Source organism: Atractosteus spatula, chromosome 16 (assembly GCF_055471065.1).
Source record: "Atractosteus spatula isolate fAtrSpa1 chromosome 16, fAtrSpa1.hap1, whole genome shotgun sequence".
NCBI lineage: Eukaryota > Metazoa > Chordata > Actinopteri > Semionotiformes > Lepisosteidae > Atractosteus > Atractosteus spatula.
Window position 1 is genome coordinate 3202056 of NC_142721.1, and position 22977 is coordinate 3225032.

Sequence of the window (22977 nt, forward strand, 5' to 3'; positions counted from 1 at the left end):
TTGGAGATTACATCAACTACAACTCAAGGGCAAAATGTACCTTGGTGCACAACTCCAGTCCTCAAAAGAAGAATCCAGCAAGGGTTAATATCCTACTTCCTACTGTTTTTTTTAGCTTGGGTCTACTGTTTGGGTACCAACTGATAATGTTTTAAGTAGGGAGCTGTATAACACACCTGCACTGAATTAAACTGGAAGGGCTGGACTTTGCCTGCTCATATACAACAGTGCGGAGTTTGCAGACTTTTCTGGCTAAGCAGTCGGAATTTGCATACAGCTCTGCTCTTGCCTGCCCGACCGCCGAGTGCAATGAGATATGCGCAGATCTGCAGTCTTTACGCATAAAGGAAGCGACAAGAAGGGCGAAGGACCTCTTCTCATGGATGGGGTCCTTCTTTTACAATTGTCGTTTGTTTTTGTAGTTGGTAATCCTGCCTAAATTTAAATTGTTTTATTTAAAATCAGTGGGAAAATGACATATTTTCGTTAAACAGCACTAACGTGAAACATGTAGTAAAAAAACGTTACCATTAATTTCCGCACTCAGAAACGCAAAACTTTGGAAGGCAGTAGGGTAACTGGTAATTTCGGAGGACACAAAGATGGCTGCCTCCTTGCGGCTGGGACATCGGGGGATATTGAGTGGTTTGAGGTTAATAAAACTGAAGAAATGCACCGGATTAACGCAAACTCAGGATGGATATTATCGGAACTTTTTTCAGTCCTCACCACTGTTAGGTAAGTGTTGGCGTGTCACATGATAAAAACCAAAACGCACATCGCTGGCTGGGTTATAATGGAAGGTTGTGTGCTACTTGTACTGCTGTATTTTTTTACACCCTTAAATGTAAAAGTTTTTAAAGCGTAAGACTAGCACGCATGGTTTCCTTTCTAAATTTTAGTACACGTACAAGCCAGAAATAGACAACAGACGGGGAAATTTAACAGTGATCATCTCAAGTTACTGTATATATTAGGCGTTTAGATTTAAATCATAAACATAACATTGCAGTTCTTTATATAGTGCATCATAATATGCATTAGATCAAGCAATAGGTTTATTCCTGCTGAAAAGAGAAGAAAGAGAACAACGTTTCGGCTGTGGAGCCTTCTCCCGGTGGCACAACCTCCCTCCCACCTTCCACACCCGAAGAAGGCTCCACAGCCGAAACGTTGTGTTCTCAGGAATAAACCTTTACTTGTTTCTTTGCAGCCTACGCATGCTGACGCAGCTACGCACCTGGTCTACTTCACAATATGCCTTTTATGTGTATTATGTTATATCCGTTTCAGGGTTGGAATAGGCTGCGGTAATTAGCATGTATGCTGTAGCATTAGTTAACGGCAACCTCACCACCTTGTAGCCGATCCCTGCAGGTTTTCTATTACATAAGCTTTGTAAAATTGAGTATATGAACAAAACTATATTAAACTGCATAGTCCACTCAACACCATTTCTACATTTCTTTATGTTATGGTGCTGCTTGTCTAAAGGAGAAAAAAAGGCTTCTGTCTGCTAAAGAGAGACAAAGGCAATATGAAGGTTATGTGATGGAATAGTAGCCAACCTAAAACTGGGATGAAAACTCACTTTTCATCAGAGCAGTGACGCACAAAATGAGTCCAAAGCTACATTCAAGAGTGGAACAACAGAAAGTGAATGCTATTGAGTGATCTGGTCATGATTCTGACTTTCATCCAATGGAAAATCTCTGCCAAAACTTTGAAAATTGACCATCAATAATAAGTGTTGGTGAGAACAGTCAGGTGCAGCCTATGGATTGTATACATCCTGTATTTTATTCATTATATCTTTCCAGGTAGTGGGAAGATGAAAGAGTAATCCTTACCAAGTGATTATGAGCTCCTATCATTTTTCATACATGATTTGTGTCATATTGTTACTACTTTGTGATTAGTCTTTAAATTCTGCAGGAAAAAAAGAGAGCATTCAAAGTGTGCAAAATTAAAGTACAGGATAATTAGAGGGCTCTTTAATAGAACTTAAAAATTTACAGTTTGTTTTTGCTTTTCTGCCCCCTTAGAGCATAACAGTCCTTTGTATGATCTTCTGCTTCAGGCCCTGCATCACACAGCGTCAATTAGTAAAACTGGGTTTGGCTGTACATGTCTTGTTAATGCTTAGGTTACTGTTCCATTGCATGGCCTTCATATTTCCTTCATCAGTGCTACGTTTTAATTTTGCATGGCTGTCTCTCTAATGCAGTTTGCTTTGTCCTTATGCATTATACCATGCATTATACCTGTCGGACTTGCTAGATATAAAGCATCATGTACTGTTAGGATATGGTGTCATTGACGTGTTAATTTGATCATTTCAATAGTAATGAAAAATAATTCCATTCTGTTGTGATTCTCCAAAGAGGCTGCAGGGGGCAGCGGAGTCTCTTTGCAACTGTTTTTTAATCACGGTTTACTTTTCATACTCGTGCACTGCTTTCTGGAATAGGTAGTTCAGACTTTAAAATGGAAAGACGTTGTTCATGCTGTGCATCTATTACTGTTTTTATTCCCTTTATGTTCTCATAGCAGCCCGGGCACTTCAGATGAGCTTGGTGAGAATATAGTCTCCAATTATAAGAACATGAGAGAACATTTTTAGATACTTTATTGATTCCATGAGGGAAATTGCACTGCAACAGCAGCTTAGCACAGTCAATGCAGCGCAGTGTAATGAAATGATACAAAAATACAGTACAGTCAGTGAGAAGTGCAGTAAAAACTAAAGAATTGATTATACAGAGTTGGTCACAGTACAAAATATACAAAAACAGACCCAGGAGTACAGTACACAAATCCCTAGCATAATTGCACAAAAAACAGTTGTAAACAGGAATAAAAACAGATGTAAGCAGTGTTTTATGTTAAGCCCAAAAACAGGTCAATGTTGCCCCGGCCCAGACACGCAGTGGATGAGTTGTACAGTCTTACGGCAGAAGGCAAGAATGACCTTCTGTAGCGCTTCCTGTCGCACAGTGGTTGGATCAGCCTATTGCTGAATGTGCTCTTCATTCTCATAAGCATGTCGTAGAGGGGATGGGAGATGTTGTCCATGATGGCCATTTATTTGGACACCCCTCTCCTCTCAGCCACTACCTCCAGGGGGTCCAGGTCAGACCCAATGACAGAACTTGTTCAGCCTGTTAGCATCGCATAGAAAATGGCGCTCACCACAACCGACTGATAGAACACATGGAGCATCTTACTACACACATTGAAGGACCTGAGCCTCCTCAAGAAGTAAAGTTGGCTCTGACCCTTCATCTAGATGGCCTGAGTGTTCTTAGACCATTCCAGTCTATCGTCGATTTTTTTTCTTGGAGGTGTTTGGGACCTCAGCTACTTGGTTGGGAAAGCAGAAATCCACAACTCTTTTTGTCCAGAAGGATCCTGTTATTTCTGTAGTCTACCTTAAATTAATTCCCTGCTACTTTCCAATTGTGATCCTGTATTCATTTTTGCTGATGTAGTCCCCGGGTTAACTATGTTTATATTGTACCCATTACAACTTTATACACATGTAATACATTTCCTCTTACTCTGTTGTGTTAAAAACAAAGATATGCTGCTGTTTTAATCTGTCTGAATAAACCACTGCCTCTTTAGGTAAGGACTCCTGTTTGTCTTGGTTGTCTTAACTCTTTCCACGGCTGTGATATCCTTTTTGTGGCATTTAACCAAAGCTTAGCATAATATTCAGACTTATGTGTTACAAATGCTTTACAAACCTTAACCATAATCTTCTTTTAAATTAAACGCTTAATACTGTGTGGTTTGGGGTCATCCAAAAATCTGCAGGAACACCCCTTCACGTGTGGTTTCCCACTTTGGAATCATCCAGTCAACCTTTTGTACAGTGCTCTCTTTCTTTTTTCTTTTTTTTTTGTCCCGTACCATTAAGGCTGTTTTTTCTAGACCTGGACTTTTTGCTCCAGGGAATTTTTTGAACCTTTAACATTACATTTGTTTGGGTCACATAAATAGTCCCGTAAAGTTTTTGTACAATTCATAAAGTGTGAGAATTAATTTCTTTAGTGGTAACCCTCCTCCCCCCACCCATCTCTGTGGCTGCTACTGCTGCTTGTAAGAGTCGGTGTGTCTCCTTCTGTCCTTCAGGAGTGGCCCCAGTCAAAGTGATGATGCCAGCTCTTTCCCCCACCATGGAGGAGGGCAACATCGTCAAGTGGCTGAAGAGGGAAGGTGAGAGAGGTCCTGTCTGCTGCAGCTGTGTCATAACAAAAGGAAATAAAGGAGTGCTTCTGCTGCAAAAAAATAAGTTTGGAGTGTTTTGTCCTACAACACAATCCACATGTGGTCTTCCTTCTTTATTTCACAAGTTCATCCTGTTGACGGTTGAGCTTATTAAAAAAATGAGCAAAGTGAAATTTGAAAAAAGAAAAACACACAGAAAGGATCCTATAACCCCCTATGTGTCATCCATATCTGGGGAGCTGGGCTATGGCAGTGCATTGCCCTAGATGTTATGGCCTGATGCGGTCCATCAATAATAGGCTGTGATCTGGGAGACCACAAAGTCATAGTACCTTGTCAGGATTGATGGGGAGGCCCTTGTGGAAAGGTCTGGTACCATTTAGTTGTTGGAGCTCCACTTGTAGCACTGTGCAGTCCGAGTGGGCCCTCACTCTCCCAGGTGAAGGATGTGGTCTCATACTGATGTGACAGCATTTCAGTAGGGTAACTCGCATGTGTGCGTCTGCTGCTTCTTGACAGTGGCTTTCTTGTGAGAAGAGAATTTTGTAAGAATGCTGTGGCTGGGTCCTGTTCATTTTTTAGTTTCACACACCAGTGAAATAAGGTTCTTATGGATGACATTTGGATGGTGGTCTTCTCAGCCATGATTTTATTCTTAATTATTTTTTTGAGGGGGAGGTTAAGCAGCTGCACTTTATTAAATTTGAGAAGTGTTCATTGGCTTTTTTTTAAACTTAGTGCTTTTTTTCTTTTGTCTGCCCCAGGGAAATATGTGGACAGTCAATAATCATTAATATTTTAGCTTTTCAGCACTAGGGATGACCTTCATATCACTCTTTTCATCGTTGCTTAACAGAACTATTGGGTCTAACAAACACCTTCTACTGTTTCAATACTCGAGTGCTGCCTCTCTGTGGACAGTCACAGTATTTTATACGAACTGGGGCTGGCTCAACCAGAATAGTGAAGCTCTGGGGTCAATTGTAATAAGTTTTTAAATAATTAACATAACGTAAAGTTAAAGTTACAAATCAGTGCATGAATATACCTGGCAAGTACATTTCTGAAAGTAAAATAAGTAAACAACACTCTAGTAAAGTGTGTGTATGTGTGTGACACAAACATCTGTTTACAAAATCCAATGAAGAAGGGTGACTGGTAAGCAAAATAGTTAAACATGTGACAGTAATCACAAGTGCTTAGCCCCAGCCTTTTAAAGAACCACATTCTCAACGTATTTCTGTGATAAACAGATCGGGCGTCTAAAAAGACCTAAATTCAGAATAAAAAATAAAATAATCAATTGGCAATGGAGATGCAGATCTCGGCAGGCACAGACATTGTTCCTCCAGCATTAGTGTTGGGAACCACTACTCTTAAGCTGATGTTAGACCAGAGGCAGATAGACTCTTTTTCCCCTGTAACAATAAATTCATCCGAAAAAACAATTTTAATGTTTATTTTGCTGAGAGAGTTTCTTCAAAATTTAAATCGATACACCTACAAACAAACGAATACAATCTGTTTTCTAAATTCATACTTGGTTTCTTAGGGTCTAAGTTACCTGCAAGCTTCTGTTTTTTCAGAGTGAAGGCACCAAGTACAGGAGGCGTGGCTTGTAAAAGAGGAGCTGCTATTGTCATCTGAGTTAGAACTATGATGGCCCTTCACCTCTTAGCTTGTAATACCATTACTGTATTGGAGCATCTTTTCACACGTCTGCCTATTCATACCTCCAATTTAAAGAAGGGTGTTGGTTCAGTTGGTGTGAGTGGTCTTTGCATTTTCAATAATCACAGAAGGTCTCCTTAATGCTGCTATGACCCATAATAAATGTATGTCAGATGTATATCAGTTGTATGTCTTATGTATACATCTGATGTATGACAGTTGTATCACATATACCAGACATGACAGTATTTCTTGCGTTCTGTTGAACGTTGTCTTTCTAATTCTTCGTGTTTCTGGTGTAGTTGTGAATGTTAATTCTCTATTAAAAGACGAGAAAATAAGACTATTCAGCTGCTGAAAATGAAAGCAATTTTTTTTTCTTGCACTACTCCCTGATCTTTTGTGCCTTCTTGGAAACTTGATTTTCTTTTAGGAGTGCAAGGCTCTTTCAAAACGTGTGTTTTTGAAAATAGGAGCACTGACCCAGGGAACTGCAGTCAAGCTGTTTCTTTTGAGCTTAAAAGCAGCAGAAGAGGGCGCTGTTGTTTGTGAAACATTATATGATTGTTTCTTGCCTCGTGGAAGCAAGTCCTAGTCTTTTACATCATACAGTCATTGTATAGTTTTTGATTTTGCTTTTGTTTTAGAAACCAAGCTAAATTAAATGAGTACCTGTTCACCAGCTTGAATTGTTAATAAGGTCAGTTAGGCCATCAAACTCCACTTCTACTCCTCCTTTTGAAGAATTTTCCCCAAACTTTGATTTCTCACTGTGCATGGGGGAGAAGAGACGTTCAAGAGACTGGAGAGAAGAAAAGAAAAATAAGAACCTGGTTTCCTTGAAGTCATCTCTGGATAGTGTGTGATGTGCCTTACAGAGTGTAATCTCCCAGCCGAAAAGAGTATGGATTTAAACAATAAATTAATTAGATTTATCACAGACAAAATCTTTTAAAATTAATTTATCTCTAAAAATTCATAGTTTTCATAGCCAACATTTACACTGTGTTGGGGCTCATCAGTTACACTGAAACATATCTCTATCTCTTATCTGTTCTAAGAGAGAACAGAAAAAATGTTTCCTAAAAGTGTGAATAATTTGAATACTTTAAAAGCATGTAAGGAATACACTGTCATTATTCCACATCTTCTCGAGGTTTGATAATGTCAGTGTTAATGTTTTTAATGCATATGTTTGCTGTCATTTCAATGTCTTCATACTGAAACAAAATCAAGTACACATTCTAAAGTATCTTTAAATTTATAAACATTTAACTTTGTCACATTTTACTCTGGAAGAAAATACTTTGAAAATCAGCATCTTCCATCCATCCATTTTCTAACTGCTTCTTACAGTTCCGTGTAGTAGGGGAGCCAGATCCTCTCCTGGCAAGCAGTTGGCATGAGGCAGGATACAACCTGGATGGGACACCAGTTCAGCGCCGGGGACACAGACCCAGACGTGCACACACTCACACCAGGACCAGTTCTCCCACAAGCCAGTTAACCTACTGGTGTGTTTTTGGGCCGTGGGAAGAAGCCCACGTGAGCATGCGAGCATGGGGAGAAGATACAGACCCCATGCAGATAGCGCCGCAGTGCTGGAATTGAACCCAGGGCCCCCGTGCTGCTAGCCATTGCCCAAATCATCATCTTTTATGACTTCATTAAAAAGAACTTAATGCACGTCACCATTAGTTTGTAGGATACCGGCTCATATCTTGGGACTTGACAGATGGAAGCCTTACACAATGTTAAATCTTGATTAAATTTGCTGCGATTGATATTTTCCCCCAGGATTTCCTCTCTACTACACATTTAAGCCTTTTTGTTTCCTCGGTTTCTCTAGTGAATAAGACTGGCTTTGTGTGGCATTCTCTGGCACAGAGAGAGATGTGTGCTTAGTGAGCTCTTCCTTTCCTGCAGTGTGGGTGTTTTCTTTTTACTTGCCTATTACAGGCATGTGGCGGAAGCACTTTTGGGATCTGGAGGAGTTCTCAGTCATGTTTCTCCCAGGCACTTGCCATTCAAGCCTCTTACTGGGAGTAGCCCCAGCACTCGTGGAGTCCACACTGAGGGCTTAAAACAGTAGAAGCTTTAAAATAACCATCCCGTGGGATTGGAAAGACTACATTATAATGTAGTACACCTCTGCATGCTATTGAAATTATTAAAGGAACGCTTCTAATTTGTTTTTCAGCATACACTTCCTGGCGGGATTCAGAAACGGATCTGAATCCACCACCTTCACTGTGACAGTCTTACCTCTCTTTAACTCTCGTTGAGCTGCGGTTCAGTGTGTTAGCACCGCTGACTCGGGCACAGAGCCGGCTATCTCTCTTTTTCTCATTCAGAGGCCAGTTTTATACGAATCCACACAGGCTAATGGGCGCTGGTTGCAGGCATTCTCGTGGTTCTCAAAAATATGTCAGGTGTAGTCAACTTTAACTGAACTTGTTAATGATTAGTTTCATCATTAGGGTGATTAGGTCAGATATGATTCTGTCAGTCTGCAGAATGAACCAAACAGCCACAGCTTGGAAGGAAGGATATAATGCACACCCTGCTTGTGCTTCTCGTGGCACAAGGTCTTACTTGTGTTTTTCTATTTACTATATTTTATTAAAATCTTGCAGTTTGTTTATGTATAAAAAATCTGGACAGGTTGTGCTGGCAGTGTAAACAATGAGCCCTGTTGTAACTTCACTAATATTCCAATTTTATCCAGTCAGTCACCTATGATAGCATTGCTGTGCATAGAAACTTTTTTTTTAATTAACAGAAAAGATTTATTGTCTTTCGATTTTACCGAACGTTGTAGATAATACGCAGACTAGATACTCTCAGTTTTAGCCACCACATCATGAGTGTATTCACAGAGGGGATTTTGGGGGTTGTGATTGGCTGCAGATGAGGCACAATGATCGAGGTTCTAACCGTTGATCTCTGAACTGAACTCCAAACAAATGGCATTCTTCTACTGAGCCACTTAGAGTGCCTCATCAGCACTACCTTCGAGCTGCGTGACCTCGGTGGATGTCTGATGTATTGTGTGATCTTGATCTAGATCTTGTGATCTAGGTGCTGTCTGTCGATCTTTGCAGGGGAGGTGGTACAAGCTGGAGACGCACTATGTGAGATCGAGACTGACAAGGCTGTGGTTACCTTGGAATCCAGTGATGACGGCATCTTGGCGAAGATCTTGGTGAGTTTGTTCTCATTGTAAAACAGTGTTTTTATTGATCTTGCAATCAGTCTGTAATGTCCAATATTTGGCTGTATCATCCTGGGCTTGAAAAGTTAGTAACCACTCACCAGATCTAACAATGATGACCTGTCTTGCTTAATCTGGTAGTCTGGCAATATCTGCAGATAAGTTTCATAATATGAAAGGAGCCATTTGTCAAAACACTGAGAAAAGAGTGCCAGGATCTTCCATGGTCTGAAGGTCATTTGCTATAATGCTCTGGAACAGTGAATTTTGAGAAGAATAAAACATCCCCTGTCCCAGAGTACTAGAAATCAAATAAATCTGTGCGCCGTCTTGTCATCCGGTTCAAAATGTCAATAATAAATTGAGCCATAGGCAACAAGGAATGTTTTTTCCAAAGGTTTTATTGTGTGTATATTTGACAAACTCTGTTACTAGTCCGTCATGTTATACTAGTTTTTTTTCCATCTTTCAATAGGAATGCATGCTTTCACTGGGAATGCAACTTGGCATTGTTATTGATTAACAAAAATAGCAATCAAGACATTAAGCACAAATGCTTTTTACAGAGTTAATTCTGCTTTGTCTGATTTTATACAATTGTTCCGATAGCGCGTGGCTAGATGTATGCTCAAGCTGAAGAAGGTGATGTTCCTCACTTTATTGAATGAAATTTAATTATAAACCAAAGAAACAAAAAAAGCTCTTGAATCTGATAAAAAATGAATGTGTAGATATGGTATGTCAGAGATGTCACGTTTTTTACAAAGTTTTCTTACAGTCTCAGACTCCTCCAATCCTTCCAGGTCCCCTGAGAGTTTCTGTACCGTCTCTCTCTCCTGCTGGTTTTGCATTAGCTGACAGATGTTTTTTCAGTCTTTCTTTTCAGAATGGTTTTGCCTTTATTTAGAATATTAAAAAAAAAACATTGCTGACTTTATTTCTTTTCTCCATAATTAGAGCTTCTTGTTGAAACACAATGCACTGGGGAAAGAGACACTTAGCTCTTCTTTTTCTTTTATGTGGTAGCTCTGCATATTTAATGCCAAACTGAAACAGATCACGCGTGTCTCTGAATTTCAAGGGGAAAGCTTACTTTGCATAAGCAGACTTATTTTTCTGAAGACTGAAGTGCACTGTTTGCAGATAACAGAAGATTCAGTCTGCCGGTCTGTCTATTGTTTCTTATCTCTGATGTGATTAATACTACTCTAGATGCACACTGTGTTGAAAATGTGAGGATTGCCCCAAGTATTGTCAAGACTAAAGATGCAAATGTGTTTTACTAATCACATTTATTTGTTAACTTACATATTAGCGCACTAAAAAATAAAGATGGATTTTGACTAAATTGTAATGATTTTGTAAGAAATGTCATGTCTTAATCAAGAGGCATACATCTGCTATGTGGTTTATACTGATCAACCACTCATGTTTCATGTCCATTGCTCATATGGTGCAGCTGTCATGAGACCAAAGAATAGTGTTAATCCTGGTGACCTTGTTTCCACTCTGATTTTAAAAGATGGCCTACCTAATGTTCTTCCTCTATTCAACTGGTGAATGGATTGCTTCTAGGTGTCTGGTGTCTAGGTGGGCAGTTGGTACACAATGACTGCTGCACATCATTCAGATGTGTGCTGCACTTCAGAAGTAAATAAATTACATATCCACCTGTAAGTAAAATACTTTAGGATCCTATGGGATGCAAATTGCTGTATACATGTAAGGGATTATTATTAAGTGTGACTTGTATAAATCAGTAATATTTCACAGAGATTTACTTGGTTTTACAGAACGTTCAATTGAAAGCCTTTTTCACTTCACCTTGGATTCTGTCTTGTTTTGATATTATTGTTGTGTATTATTGGGGTTTAAAAGCAGTAAAGACGTTGCAAAGCAAGTTAAGGTAAATTCCATTCCACAGGATCATGTGGTTTTCACACATCTTTCGTACTTAATTATTTGGATAAGAATTTGATTCAAAAGTTTTTTCCTAATGATCTTTGCATGTTCAAAGATACCTGTTAAATGTACAGGATCTGATCCTTTAGATCTTAAATTGCTCATCCTTGCTTTAGAGGGTTCACAACAGGCTTAGACTTAACGTTTGACATGCAGTTAAAATTTAACATTATCCATTTAACTGCTCTCCACTGGTGACTGAAGCTCGTACTGCTATGGAACTGGAGTGTGCTACAGTATATAATACTCATGCATATTAGAATAGCTACATTTCTGACAGCTTCACCCCACTAAAAAAAAAGATGTGTTTGTCATTTTGGGAGAAACATTTATGAAAAAAGAACTGTTGTATGCAGCAGACAGAATATGGAGCTTAACTGCTGCGGTACAAGAACAGTACGCTCAGCTGTGGTTATTGTCTGTCATGTTAAAGACACCAGAGGGACATGATTCACAGTAGGCTCCATGTCTGCTTGCTCATATCTGCCCACAGTCCCTTGGCTAAAGGATTGTTCTGTTCATTATTGTAATTGAAACCACTTTCTATTCTTGACTGCTGAGTGGCATTTTATAAAACAAGTATTGTAATGCTTATCCAATTATACAGTCATTTGCATGCATTTATAAGGGATTGCTTTTCATTTTAATCCAATCAAGTCAGAATGCTGTGGATTCTGCAGAGAAACCCTTTTTTTTCCTCATTGAGCATATTGTGGGTTGGCCTTACTTTTGTTAGGTTAAGAATGGGTTCTTGTAACAGAAGGGGCATTTGCAGCCACTGATTGGTAATTGTTGCTGTATAGAAATGAGTGTACTGTGCTTTTGAAATATACAGATACAGTCATCTAGAATGCATGTCAAAATTCACTCTCGCAGGAAGCACTCCTTGGCATACTATAGTGCTGTCTGGAACACCGCAACTCAAGACAGATCACAACTCAAGACAGATCGCTAGGTGGCACTTGTGTTGCATTAGATGTTACTGAAATGGTAGCTTCATTTAATCTTCTTTTTATTTACCCTGATAATCATATTTCTTATAATAATGATAATTGCTTACAATTATATAGCGCTTTTCTGGACACTCCACTCAAAGCGCTTTACAGGGACTCCCCTCCATGCACCACCAATGTGCAGCCCCACCTGGATGATGCCACAGCAGCCATAGTGCCATAGTGCGCCAGAACACTCCCTACACACCAGTTCTCAGTGGGGAGGAGAGCAGAGTCATGAAGCCAATTCATATGGGGATTATAAGGAGGCCATGATTTGGCCAGGACACCGGCGTTACATGCCTACTCTTTTCCCTGGGGATTTTTAATGACCACAGAGAGTCAAGACCTCGGTTTTACATCTCATCCGAAGGACGGCACCTGTTTACAGTATATTGTCCACTTCACTATACTGAGGCATTAGGACCCACATGGATTGCAGGGTGAGCACCCCCTGTTGGCCCCTCTTCCCAGGAGTTTTTCCCAGGAGGTCTCCCAACCAGGTACTGACCAGGCTCACACCTGCTTAGCTTCAGTGGGTTGCAGAGTGATATGGCTGCTGGCTACACTTAATATGGAATCATGTAACTAATGGGGAATCTTGATAGCTGAAAATAAAAAATGACCAAAATATGATAATGTTTCCATATATATTATTAATATTAAATTACATATTTATATAACTGATAGTGGTAGCTGAAGATTGTTTTAAACAACTTCAAAATTAAATCTGAGCATGTAGACCCGTAGAACACGTTTGTGCCTAGTTTAATTTAAGCAATCACTGTGCTTAAAAAATAGTCTTAAAATATTCCTTTTATTGAAACTTGAAAAAAAAATATGCTTACATAGTATATCAACAACTATTAAAAATATTTTAAAAGTCTTTATTGTGGTGTGGCCAGGTCTGTGTCAGAGAGCTGAAGCAGTGCAGTGGGCTCTGTTTTCTCTGAATGGCTTCTGTTGTGGTTTCCATGGAAACCCGAGGTGGTGGGGGAGAGATGGAGGCAGGTGAACAAAGATTGATTGATAAGGTGCAGTACAGTACTATGCCAAGCAAAAACAATGAGGAGACTTCTCAAGCATTTATACTAATATACACTCAACACTGAGATGTTATTTTCTGTGTTTACTGTTTGTTTACAGTTCTGTAAAAAAATACATGTAGACGCTCGTAGTCCAAGTCTGTTTTTTTTTTTTAATGTTTGTTCTATGTTGGGGGATTTTGAATCCTGACCAAGTTCAACAAGACTTAAATAAAAGCTGGCCCCTGCTGCACCCTGACTTAGTGTTCAGTCTTTAAGTCTGGAGAAGGGTTAGTAGTCCTGCAAGGGGTGATTGCACACTGTCTTCTCCCCTTGGGCTCTGCTTGAGCCCAGGTGTCAGGGCCTTAAATGGATTCCTGTCCAAGTGGTAACAATAGGGCTTTTAAAAACAGCAGCCTCATAAATTATGTAGTAACCCCTTTCCCTTTTTAATAGCAAGGTTGTGCACTTGCACTTACTGACTATACTGTCGATTTGTACAGTGCCCTCCAGGTTTATTCATCCCAAAAAACATAATGTAACAAAATGAGCAATGGGTTGGATAAAGTGTAAAACCATAAGCGCCATCTATATAGTTCCAGAGGCCTCCACTTCCAAAGAAGGAAGTGTTATTTGTAGATTTGATTTTGTTGGATTTTATTAAAGAAACACAATTATGACAATTATGTGGCCCTCAGGATTCCTGGGCTTATTTATGACAAATATCACTTTTGTTCTATGCAATGATGTCATTTTTACAGGACAACCTATTTCGATTCTTTGATAGCAAGATATGTTGTCCAGTTCCTACATGTTTTTGTTCCTGGAGTAGGAATAAATCATAGGACAACAGAATTTGAAGTTAAATATGCCTTTTCACTGGATGCTAGGGATTTGCCACCATTTTCAGGCAGTTGTGTGACTAAGCAGTCATATAATTTACACCTGACATTACATAGTTGAAATTCGTTTGGCATTTGGAAGATGCTTCCAGTCAAGAAATACAGGCTTGTGAGTGCACTTTGGCTGATCCAGTGCTGGTGCTGCATAGCCGTTTACACTAAGAAAACATTCGCATGTCGCCTGATGGACAGTCAGGAGTGAGCCACAGGGAAGGAAGGACAGAGCGGGGTCTTGACCCCAGCAACAGTCTCCGTTTGCAAACCAGTGGAAACCATCTCATGTCCCATTAATAATGAAATATTGTTCATTATAGTCCGTCAGGCCAGCTGCCGAGAGCTCACGCCGTGTTGTAGGGTCTGAGTTCCTCGCCTCCTGTGTGTTGTTTATAACGGGCTGACAGCCTCTGGCAGTGCACACAGGTCCTGCACTCGGGAAGCGCAGGTTGTGGTGTCCCTGGTGCCTCAGCACACTGGCAGGGGAGATTTATTGGGGCTAGGCACACAGCAGGCCTTTCAGTGGAGCTGACCGGCAGGGAGAAGGCCTCTCTGGCACTGCTTTCTGATTTGTGGGCGCTGTCAGTGTAAAGATTACACTACCCCCCGTGTGACCTGTCCGGGCTTTAATCTGAAAAACAGCCCTCACCCCTGTCAGACGTGCCCCATTAGGTTGATATCTGCTGAACCGCAGGTCACGCGTTGGTTCTGTGTCTTTAGGCTACTGAGAACCACTGATTTATTTATTTTCTTAGAACCCAGGTAAGTGATGCGGCTAAACTGGAATTTCATTTATTGAGATTTCCTTGAAGTGCACAGGGGAAACACTGCAGTATATCATACAATGACTTAATATCCCTAATTACATTCATTGCATTTACGTTTTAATTGTTCTGAGCTTATAGGTAGCTGGGAATTTTAATTAAGTCTAAACTTTTACAAATGTCTTTTGATATGCACCTTTTTAAGAGTAGGATGGTGTAATAAAAAATATTTTTCCAGTTAAGACTCCAATGAAGAAACTGATTCTGCCAGTTATACTAACCCATGTGGATTTGTTAGTGTCATAATTTTTAAACTTAGTTAAAACACTGCTGCCCTATATGAATACACAAAGTTGTGCAAATGTTTTGGTTATTTAAATAAAACAGACCTTTATTGTAATACAGGTTGCTACAGTTTCTATTGTATATAATGTAAAACACATAAGTTGAACCGTGTAAATATCCTTAAATAGTTTGACTAATATTTCATGTTTTCTTCCTCTGCTTTTAAGCCTCTGTGACTTTTATTGCTTCCAGGAGAGCCTGGAAGGGAGGAAGAAGAGGTCCTTTAGTAGGGACAGTTCTCATTAGAATCATATTGGGCTGGTTTACAGGCCTGTGGAACGTGGTGAGCAAGCAACACTTGCGAATATGCAGTTTAGGCTGTACTGATGGATGTCGTAGAGGCAGGATGCTTGGGTGTAAATAGTAATTAACAGGATTGGCTGTCTGGACCATGGCTGGCTAGAGGCATTTGCACCTGGAGGAAGGGGGCATCTCCTGGCAAGTTAGCAGTGCACCTTCACTCCACAGCTCAGGGGGAGAGGAGTCTAAATGACACAGGTTGAATCCTGAGTCCTCCTCGGGCCTTATCTTCAGGAGATAGACTAGTAGTCTCAGAGCGTGTGAGAAGTGCGAGGTTGAAAACACCAAACTGGCTCCTGCAGTTTCAGGGGCACACGTGTAGATTACAGAGAGGTCTCCCTGGCCAAACAGGATCAGCTAGGGTTAGATATTGATTGTGAAAAGTTAATGATTCTTAGTGAAGGTCTGGTGCTTGGTAAAAAGTAAGAGCGAAGAGCTGAGTTAAAGTGATTATTTTAGTGAACATTGTGATTGGGCAACATGTTGCTACTTGAGTTGAACACTAGTTCCTGGTGATTAATGAAGACAAGGAGTTAAGAGTCAATGAGGAAATCTTCTGAGTTACATAAGTAGTATAGAACCAAGTGTAGATCATCTGAGAAGGAAGATGACCATGCGGTCCTCCCTGAGAGTGGAACAATAGAAGAATTGTGACGGACATCTGAAAAGACATAGGCAGACCACTTCAAATGCAAAAGACTCATGTAACAGTAACAGGATGTAAAGTATGTATGCTGCCAATTATGACAATGTTCCTGATTTGATTGGTTTTTTTTATTTTAATTCTGGTCTTTTCAGGAAAAAAAAATGGTAGTAATAATGCAGCGCTAAAATGAAACTTTCAAAGAAAATGATCCACAAAAATCATACAAAAACAACTCTAGGTTTGCTTTTTTAAAACAAAAGTGGTTGTTTTTTGTTTCAAAGTGTCATGAGTTAATGAGATTATCTGACTGCCTTTACACTCAGCCAAAAACTTTATCAGGCCTTGCTAGTGTAGCTTGAGGAAACAGGTGCATCAAGGAGGTGAGGGACAGAATAATCAGCCAAGAGAAGAATTCAGTATATGAAATCTGTCACCGTGTAAACAATATGAAGGAGACTGCTGTTGTAATGTTCTCACGAACCATCACTGCATTTAGTTTAGAGGCACAACATGGTGTGTGTTTCAACACATTTCTATTTCTGTGAGCTGTGAGACGTGGCTTTTTATTTTTTCACCTAGGCAAGACATGCTGAAATCCGGTCCTCCATCATAATTCCATTGAACAAAATTTCTTTCATCCATTGAGGAACACTTTTTACCTTTTTAGTAAGGACAATGTCTCCCCTTCCCTTCAGGGCTTCTTCCCAGTCTGAGGGGTTTCCACCAAACCCACAGCTCTGCTCTCAACAGCTGGTGTGTGTGCCTCAGATATAGACCATGCAGAGCAGCAGCTGCCCCTGTGGGCTGTCTGCTCTCGGAATTCACATGATTGCAAGGAGAAAAGAAACATATCCGTTGAGGACCATGGGCATTTACTGATTGAGCTTTTCCTGGGTGCTCATGGACTTCTCTCTGCTGCTGGGCAGCTCCATCATTGTGGATCTGCTGGGTATCACAGGGGGACATGTCTGTTTCTTCTTGGAAGACGTCTTCCCACAGCGAGTACAGCCTGGGGCACTTGCTGCCATTCTTCAAGTGTTTGTCATCTGAAATGATATTGACTTTTTTTTTTTGCAGCTATTCAATCACGTTTCCAAGACTGTGGAATAAGGCATCTCACAGCTCTGTTTTGGAGGCTTCACATTTTATCTATTTAAAAGAAATACTGATAAGTGTCCAGAACATGCACTGATCCTTATAGAGTCCACTCGATTCTATGTTGCATGCTATGTAAAGATGTTGGGCTTAGTTTAATTTCGGCTCAGATCAGGATCTTACTGTGCTGTCTCTCAGTGATCTCCTTTGAGATCAGTGATAACTGTGAAAACTGTCAGCAAAGTTTTCACAGTTACCACTGATCTCAAAGAAGAAGTCGACAGTCAGTTGTGTGGATTGCCCACGGGGGGGTGGCTTCCACTTGGGTGGCAGATACTGAATCCAGAGGGGGATCAGCTCAAATCTGATACAGCTTTGGCTTTCACTCCTGCACAATACCGCAGCTTTGCAGTCAAAATGAGAGTCATTATCAGCTTTTTATAAGGGCTAATGAAATCAGTGATTAACAGCTCTTTTTAAAGACTATCCATTGGGGGTTATCCTGGCTGGCACAAAATATGTTTTTCTTTCATAACTGTTCATGCTGAGCAGCCAGAGCACAAAATCCTCTTACGGCAATGTTGCCTTCCATTAGTTTTAAGATTTAAGTCATTCGGGCATTGTGAAGTTCTTATATGATGCATTTCAATTTTCCTAAATGGTTTGTCTGACCAAATACTGCAGCGAGTACTCCAGAAGGCTTTTACAGTCTTTTCATGCTCTATATTTTTTTCTAATATAGATTATTTTGGCCCTACAGTTGTTTTTGTTATTGTGTTAAAGTACCTTAAACCCTGGATTAATGCAGTAACACTACTGACATAACAAAAAGGTAGTGTTAATAAATCACTGCAGTATGGTTTCATATTGTTCATATTGATTTCAGTATTGTTGGGAAAATTACTGCAGGTGTGCGACAGAACTAGAAGAATAGATAATATCAGTTCATTATTAATTGTGCTATCAGTGACTGACAGATAAATGTTGAAGAGCCATTTTCTTAATCTTTACAGCAGAAACAGGTTTTGGAAGCATAACTTTTTCCCAAGGCATGGACTTAAAAAAAAAAGCTGTATGCTGAATCGGTTTGTGTTAGTGGGAAAGCTGACAGGTGGGAAGATCTAATTTGAGCAATGATGACTCATTGTACACTGATACTTGATACAGTCGATGCAGTTTGTGATAATTGCAGTTACAATACTGCACTTCAAGATATGATCATGAAGGTTCACATTGTTTTTATTTTATGATAGCAGCTGACAAGCAGTAGCAAGTGAAGAGTTCTTAAAGTATTGTAATATAATGGAGTGGGAGTTAGTGTTAATAGAGATTGAAGGATTCTGTATAAATTAAAGATCACCTCAATTATGTTGCCTCAGTGAATACAAATATATCTGATGTATTCTGATTTGGTAGGCTGTTTACCTATATCTGAATGTTTAAAATATTTTGAGATTTGTGAGTTATTTCACTTCAAAATATAATACTGTATTTTTTTAACATGTTGTAGGTGATTTAGATTGCAATTAACATTTTGTGTTAATTTAAGGCACTACTCTTTTTCATAGAGAGACCAGATAAACCTGCAGGCATGGTCAGAGAAAACTGAAGAGCATTATTAATGTTACAATTAAGAAGAGGCTTATTTGGTTGTTACTGGCAATTCAATCCCGATAATATCTTCAAGGAGCTCAGATATTCTTTAGAAGTTTGCAGATTTAATTCTGTTCAACCTAACGATAGCTGGATGAGGCTGTATTGAGATGGTACCACTTTGCAGTTGTAGTCTGTGAGTTCAGACAGTTAAGCACATTAAGCCCAGCTATGATTATTGAAAGCTTAACCGTAAAAGCTCTGAAAAATTTACTGGGTTTAAGGGCAGCAAGTCATAGGACGTATACAGTAGCTGATTTATTACAATCTGATTAATTATAACTACCTAACACATTGTTATTTGGTTTGCTTAGCAGTACAGTGACCTTATCAGTTGCATATAGTCAGCACAGTGATTAGATGCATGCTTAAATGTGTAAATGGAGATGCTTCATTAATCATCACCTTATGAAAATGCTTTAGGGTTAAGTTCAATGACATGGGCAACGTGGACACTCTTATCCCTTGAGGTACAGGCTAAACACAAAGCTTTTTTTTACTTAGTTTTCCAGAACAGTTTTGATTGTGTCTTAAGAGAAAGTATAGGAAATCAAACTGAGTAAAACTATGCTTGCTCTTAATGGCCCGACTTCGTCTTCAGTCTGCCTGGTAACAGGCAGATAAAACCTTTAACCTGCATTTGTTAAAACACAAATGCATTCTTACAGAGTTACAAACTGTCATTACATGTCGATTTTTGAGCAGGAAATCATGAACTCCCTTGAGTGTTTGTCTCTGGGGCAGGTGTGGTAATTGCATCCTTGATGTTGGATGTTTAATGGTCCGAAATGCTATTAGCCAGGGGAGCTCAATAAATATCTCTCTGTCAGAACTCTGCTACACAAACCAATTCCTCATCCCCAAGAGTGCTTTCTGTGACATGATTTTGCATTGCTGGGTGGAAAATCGGAGACTATGTGATCCCTTTCCTCAAAATACAACACCCTAATGTTTTGTGATCCCCCACTCCCACATAAGGCACATAAATCAGTACAATTCATCAGCCTTTCACGGAATTGTGCTCTTAAACTGGGACAAAGGGCTTCTACTGCAATATAGATTCATGACACAACAGTACAGTATGCATAAAGAGCAGACAGAGAAAGCAACGATTAATACAAATGAAAAACAATCTTCATTTTCATTTTCTGCTGAAAGCTTTTCCTTATGTGTCTGCCCGCATTTGAATCTTATGGTTACTGTAGTTGTAACGCTGTACTGGTTTCCTGCTCACAGCTCACCTTTGTATATTGTACTTTTAACTGTAGTGTGCTTGTGTGCAATATACAAACTCTATACCTTGCATTAGAAATTTGGTAAATGCTGTTTTTACTAAATTAGAAGTGATTAAATGGCTTTTACTGTTTTATAACCTCGACTGCACAATTGCTTTTTAGTGTGTTGTGGTGAGTAGTCCAGTATAGTGACAAGCAGTGGGGCCAGGATGAATTAGAAGAAAAAAGCAATGTAGTCACGGCTACTTGTGCTGGGGAAGACAGTGAGCCATAGTGCAATGTGTTTCTCTCTGGAACCTTGATTACACAACAGCAGCACTAAGGACTACTGATGGTATTACTTATTATAATTGGAATCCCTTTGTGCAAGCAAACCAAAAACACATGAATCTGCCTTCTGTCCAGACAGTAACCATAGCTGTGAGCCATCTGTAAGTTCCAAGTGGCTTAGATCTCCCAGTTAAAGAGCTGGAGATCTAGTCTTTTGTTAACCACCTCAGATAGCAGGTTAGGGAATATTAGGTCTTTGGGATTCAGGGCTGCTGGGATGAAAGGAGGTGAAGAAAAGACCACAGCTGTTAGAAAAGGGTTAGATTTAGTGGAGAGGAAGTTGTTCTTACTGTTGCTCCAACAGAATAGTGCCTGCACTGCTGCAGGTGATAATCGTTCAGAAAAAAATACACATCATAGCAGTGTGACAGGAATGAAGGAAACAGTAGCTCATGTGGTCACATGCGTCTAAAACTGTCAGTCAATTTTCATTAAATTTCTTTTCATAATGCTCATTTTAGTGGTTTTCGAAGATTTTATGGCTGTTGACGTACATCAATAGAATGGGAAAACAAGTGCAAATACATTATTGTCAAGTGTGAAGTATCATTCATAACACATGATGATTAACGTAATAAAAGAAAGTTTATTAAATGTATTTTGTGTTTCAAGAGGCTACAATAAGTTTTAAAAAAGTACAAAAACCTGAAAATATCCAAGTCACAAAAATGACTAAAAGACTCCGCAATCCAAGAATGCAGTATTTTAACTTGCTGCATTAATAAGGCATTGCATTGCAATGGATGGTACTTCTGTTGGACCTTCTCTTCTTTTTTTTTAGTCGGGGTTAGAAAGACAGTTTGTAATGCCTCAGACTTGTCACTAGTTTTTCAGAACATTATGCATTTAAACAGGACAGGGACTGTCTTGTATTTTCATGATGCTGCTCCTCATCACATGGATTAAAGGCTCTGCTGTTGCTAACCAAGTGTTGTTGCTAAGCAAGATTCTGCTTTATTTTAATGACAAAGTTCTAACAATGTTTTTGGAGCTGATAATGAATCTTAAGAAAATGAAAAGGTGTGCCCTTCAGCTTAAGTGAATTCCTTTTTCACCAGCAGAGAAGTAAGCAGTGCTACCCCACAGCATGAAGAAATTTGAAGACTGGATGGTGAACAAAGAGGACTGGACACCAGCCTCCCTCAGTGCTTCCTTATCCCATAAAAGGGATGCCGCATCTGGGCAGTTATTGGGCTATAATCTGTATAAATTTGCTGTAAGATCCTAAACCAGAGAAGAATGAGCTGTATATCTCAGTTCACCAGTGACACTATCTGACCCCAAAGCAGGGATGCATTTCTGGATAATGCATAAGATTTTGACTCTGACATACGGTATATTTCTATTGAAACACAAAGCAAATGCAGCAGTCTGCATTTTATATCAAAAGCTCAGTTTGTACATACATATTATAAAGCTTGCAGATATACAGTATCTGTTGATGGTTTTGGAAGACCTACTCTTTGAGAGAGTGAAATACATTGGTCTGATCTCTCAAGGTGCTCAGTGTTTTGTATTAGAGTTTAATTCAAATTTCCAAAGTGAATTAAGAATGCATATAAATAGCCATTAAATGAACCTAAGGACAGAGAATAATAGGGCTATGCCCCATGTGAGTAATGACGTTTGCCTGGCTAGTGTCAGTATGATTAAAAGCAGTCTATCTGTGTGAGAAGTGTCCTGGAGAATGAGTTTCAACAATTAGCAGCCTGGTCTAGAGGAATCACTGCTCTTTCAGGGATAGGCCAACTTCTGTATGTCAGAGGGCCACCACACCATCCCGACTTCTGTTCCAGCTGCATGGTCTCTTTCTAACTGAAGTGGTGAGAGTGGGAGAAATATGTGGGTGAATGAATCAAGGATCAGTAGAGTGGCTGTTTGGCTAGACATTTGGTGGCTATTCATTGGTAACGATGAGAGATGAGAGGAAAAACTACTACCTTCTGCGGGCCGGTGAACATATGAGGTGGCTTCAGTGAGAGTGTTTACTTAGTAATCAATGTAGTTTTGTTCTTTACAAACGTGATGGAGGCCAGTGCGTTTGAAAGTAGTCTTAACACGAATAATGGCTGCTGGATTGTTCATACAGCTGGAGGGATTGTGGAAGTGTGGCGATAAGTTAATAATCTTTAGTACTTATCGAGGATAAACTTACTGCTGATTAGTATACTGACAGCCCCATTCAGCAAACAAATGTTTTACTGTTCCTACAAACCCCAAAATGGGGCATCCATCAGAACATACGTGGGACCGACATGTACAGTAAATGCCATCAGAGGTAGATAAACACAACCCGCCAACCTTCACCAGCTAGCTGCTGCTCCACAGGACATGTGGCAGAAGATCCCACAACAGTCTTTCCAATTGCTCATCAGGTTTGTGTGTCACTGCTACTTTACGTCAATGCTCAGGGTAGTCCTGCAGATAATAACTTTCTTTGGTTTGCGTGTTAACAGTGTATCACATTCTTTACTGAAAATCTTTTCATTTTATCTTCTTGTTCATGTTATCTGTGATGTTGTTAATCTATAACTGGAATTTGTAATTGCATAGACCTATTTCTTTGGTCTTTAAGATGCTGAATGTGAAAAGGGGATCCCTGCATGTACTGTACTG

At 39.7% G+C, this 22977-nt stretch overlaps 1 protein-coding gene across 1 annotated transcript in view; it reads left to right on the forward strand.

Moving 5' to 3' along the window:
* Window positions 1-367: 367 nt before the first annotated feature.
* Window positions 368-22977, forward strand: part of pdhx (pyruvate dehydrogenase complex component X) — a 77815-nt gene continuing 55205 nt past the window's right edge. Inside the window, exons 1-3 of the mRNA XM_088934707.1 lie at window positions 368-738; window positions 4138-4221; window positions 9009-9109. Of these exons, the coding sequence (XP_088790833.1) occupies window positions 603-738; window positions 4138-4221; window positions 9009-9109 (321 nt within the window). The 5' untranslated portion in view covers window positions 368-602. The remainder of the gene's footprint in view (window positions 739-4137; window positions 4222-9008; window positions 9110-22977) is intronic.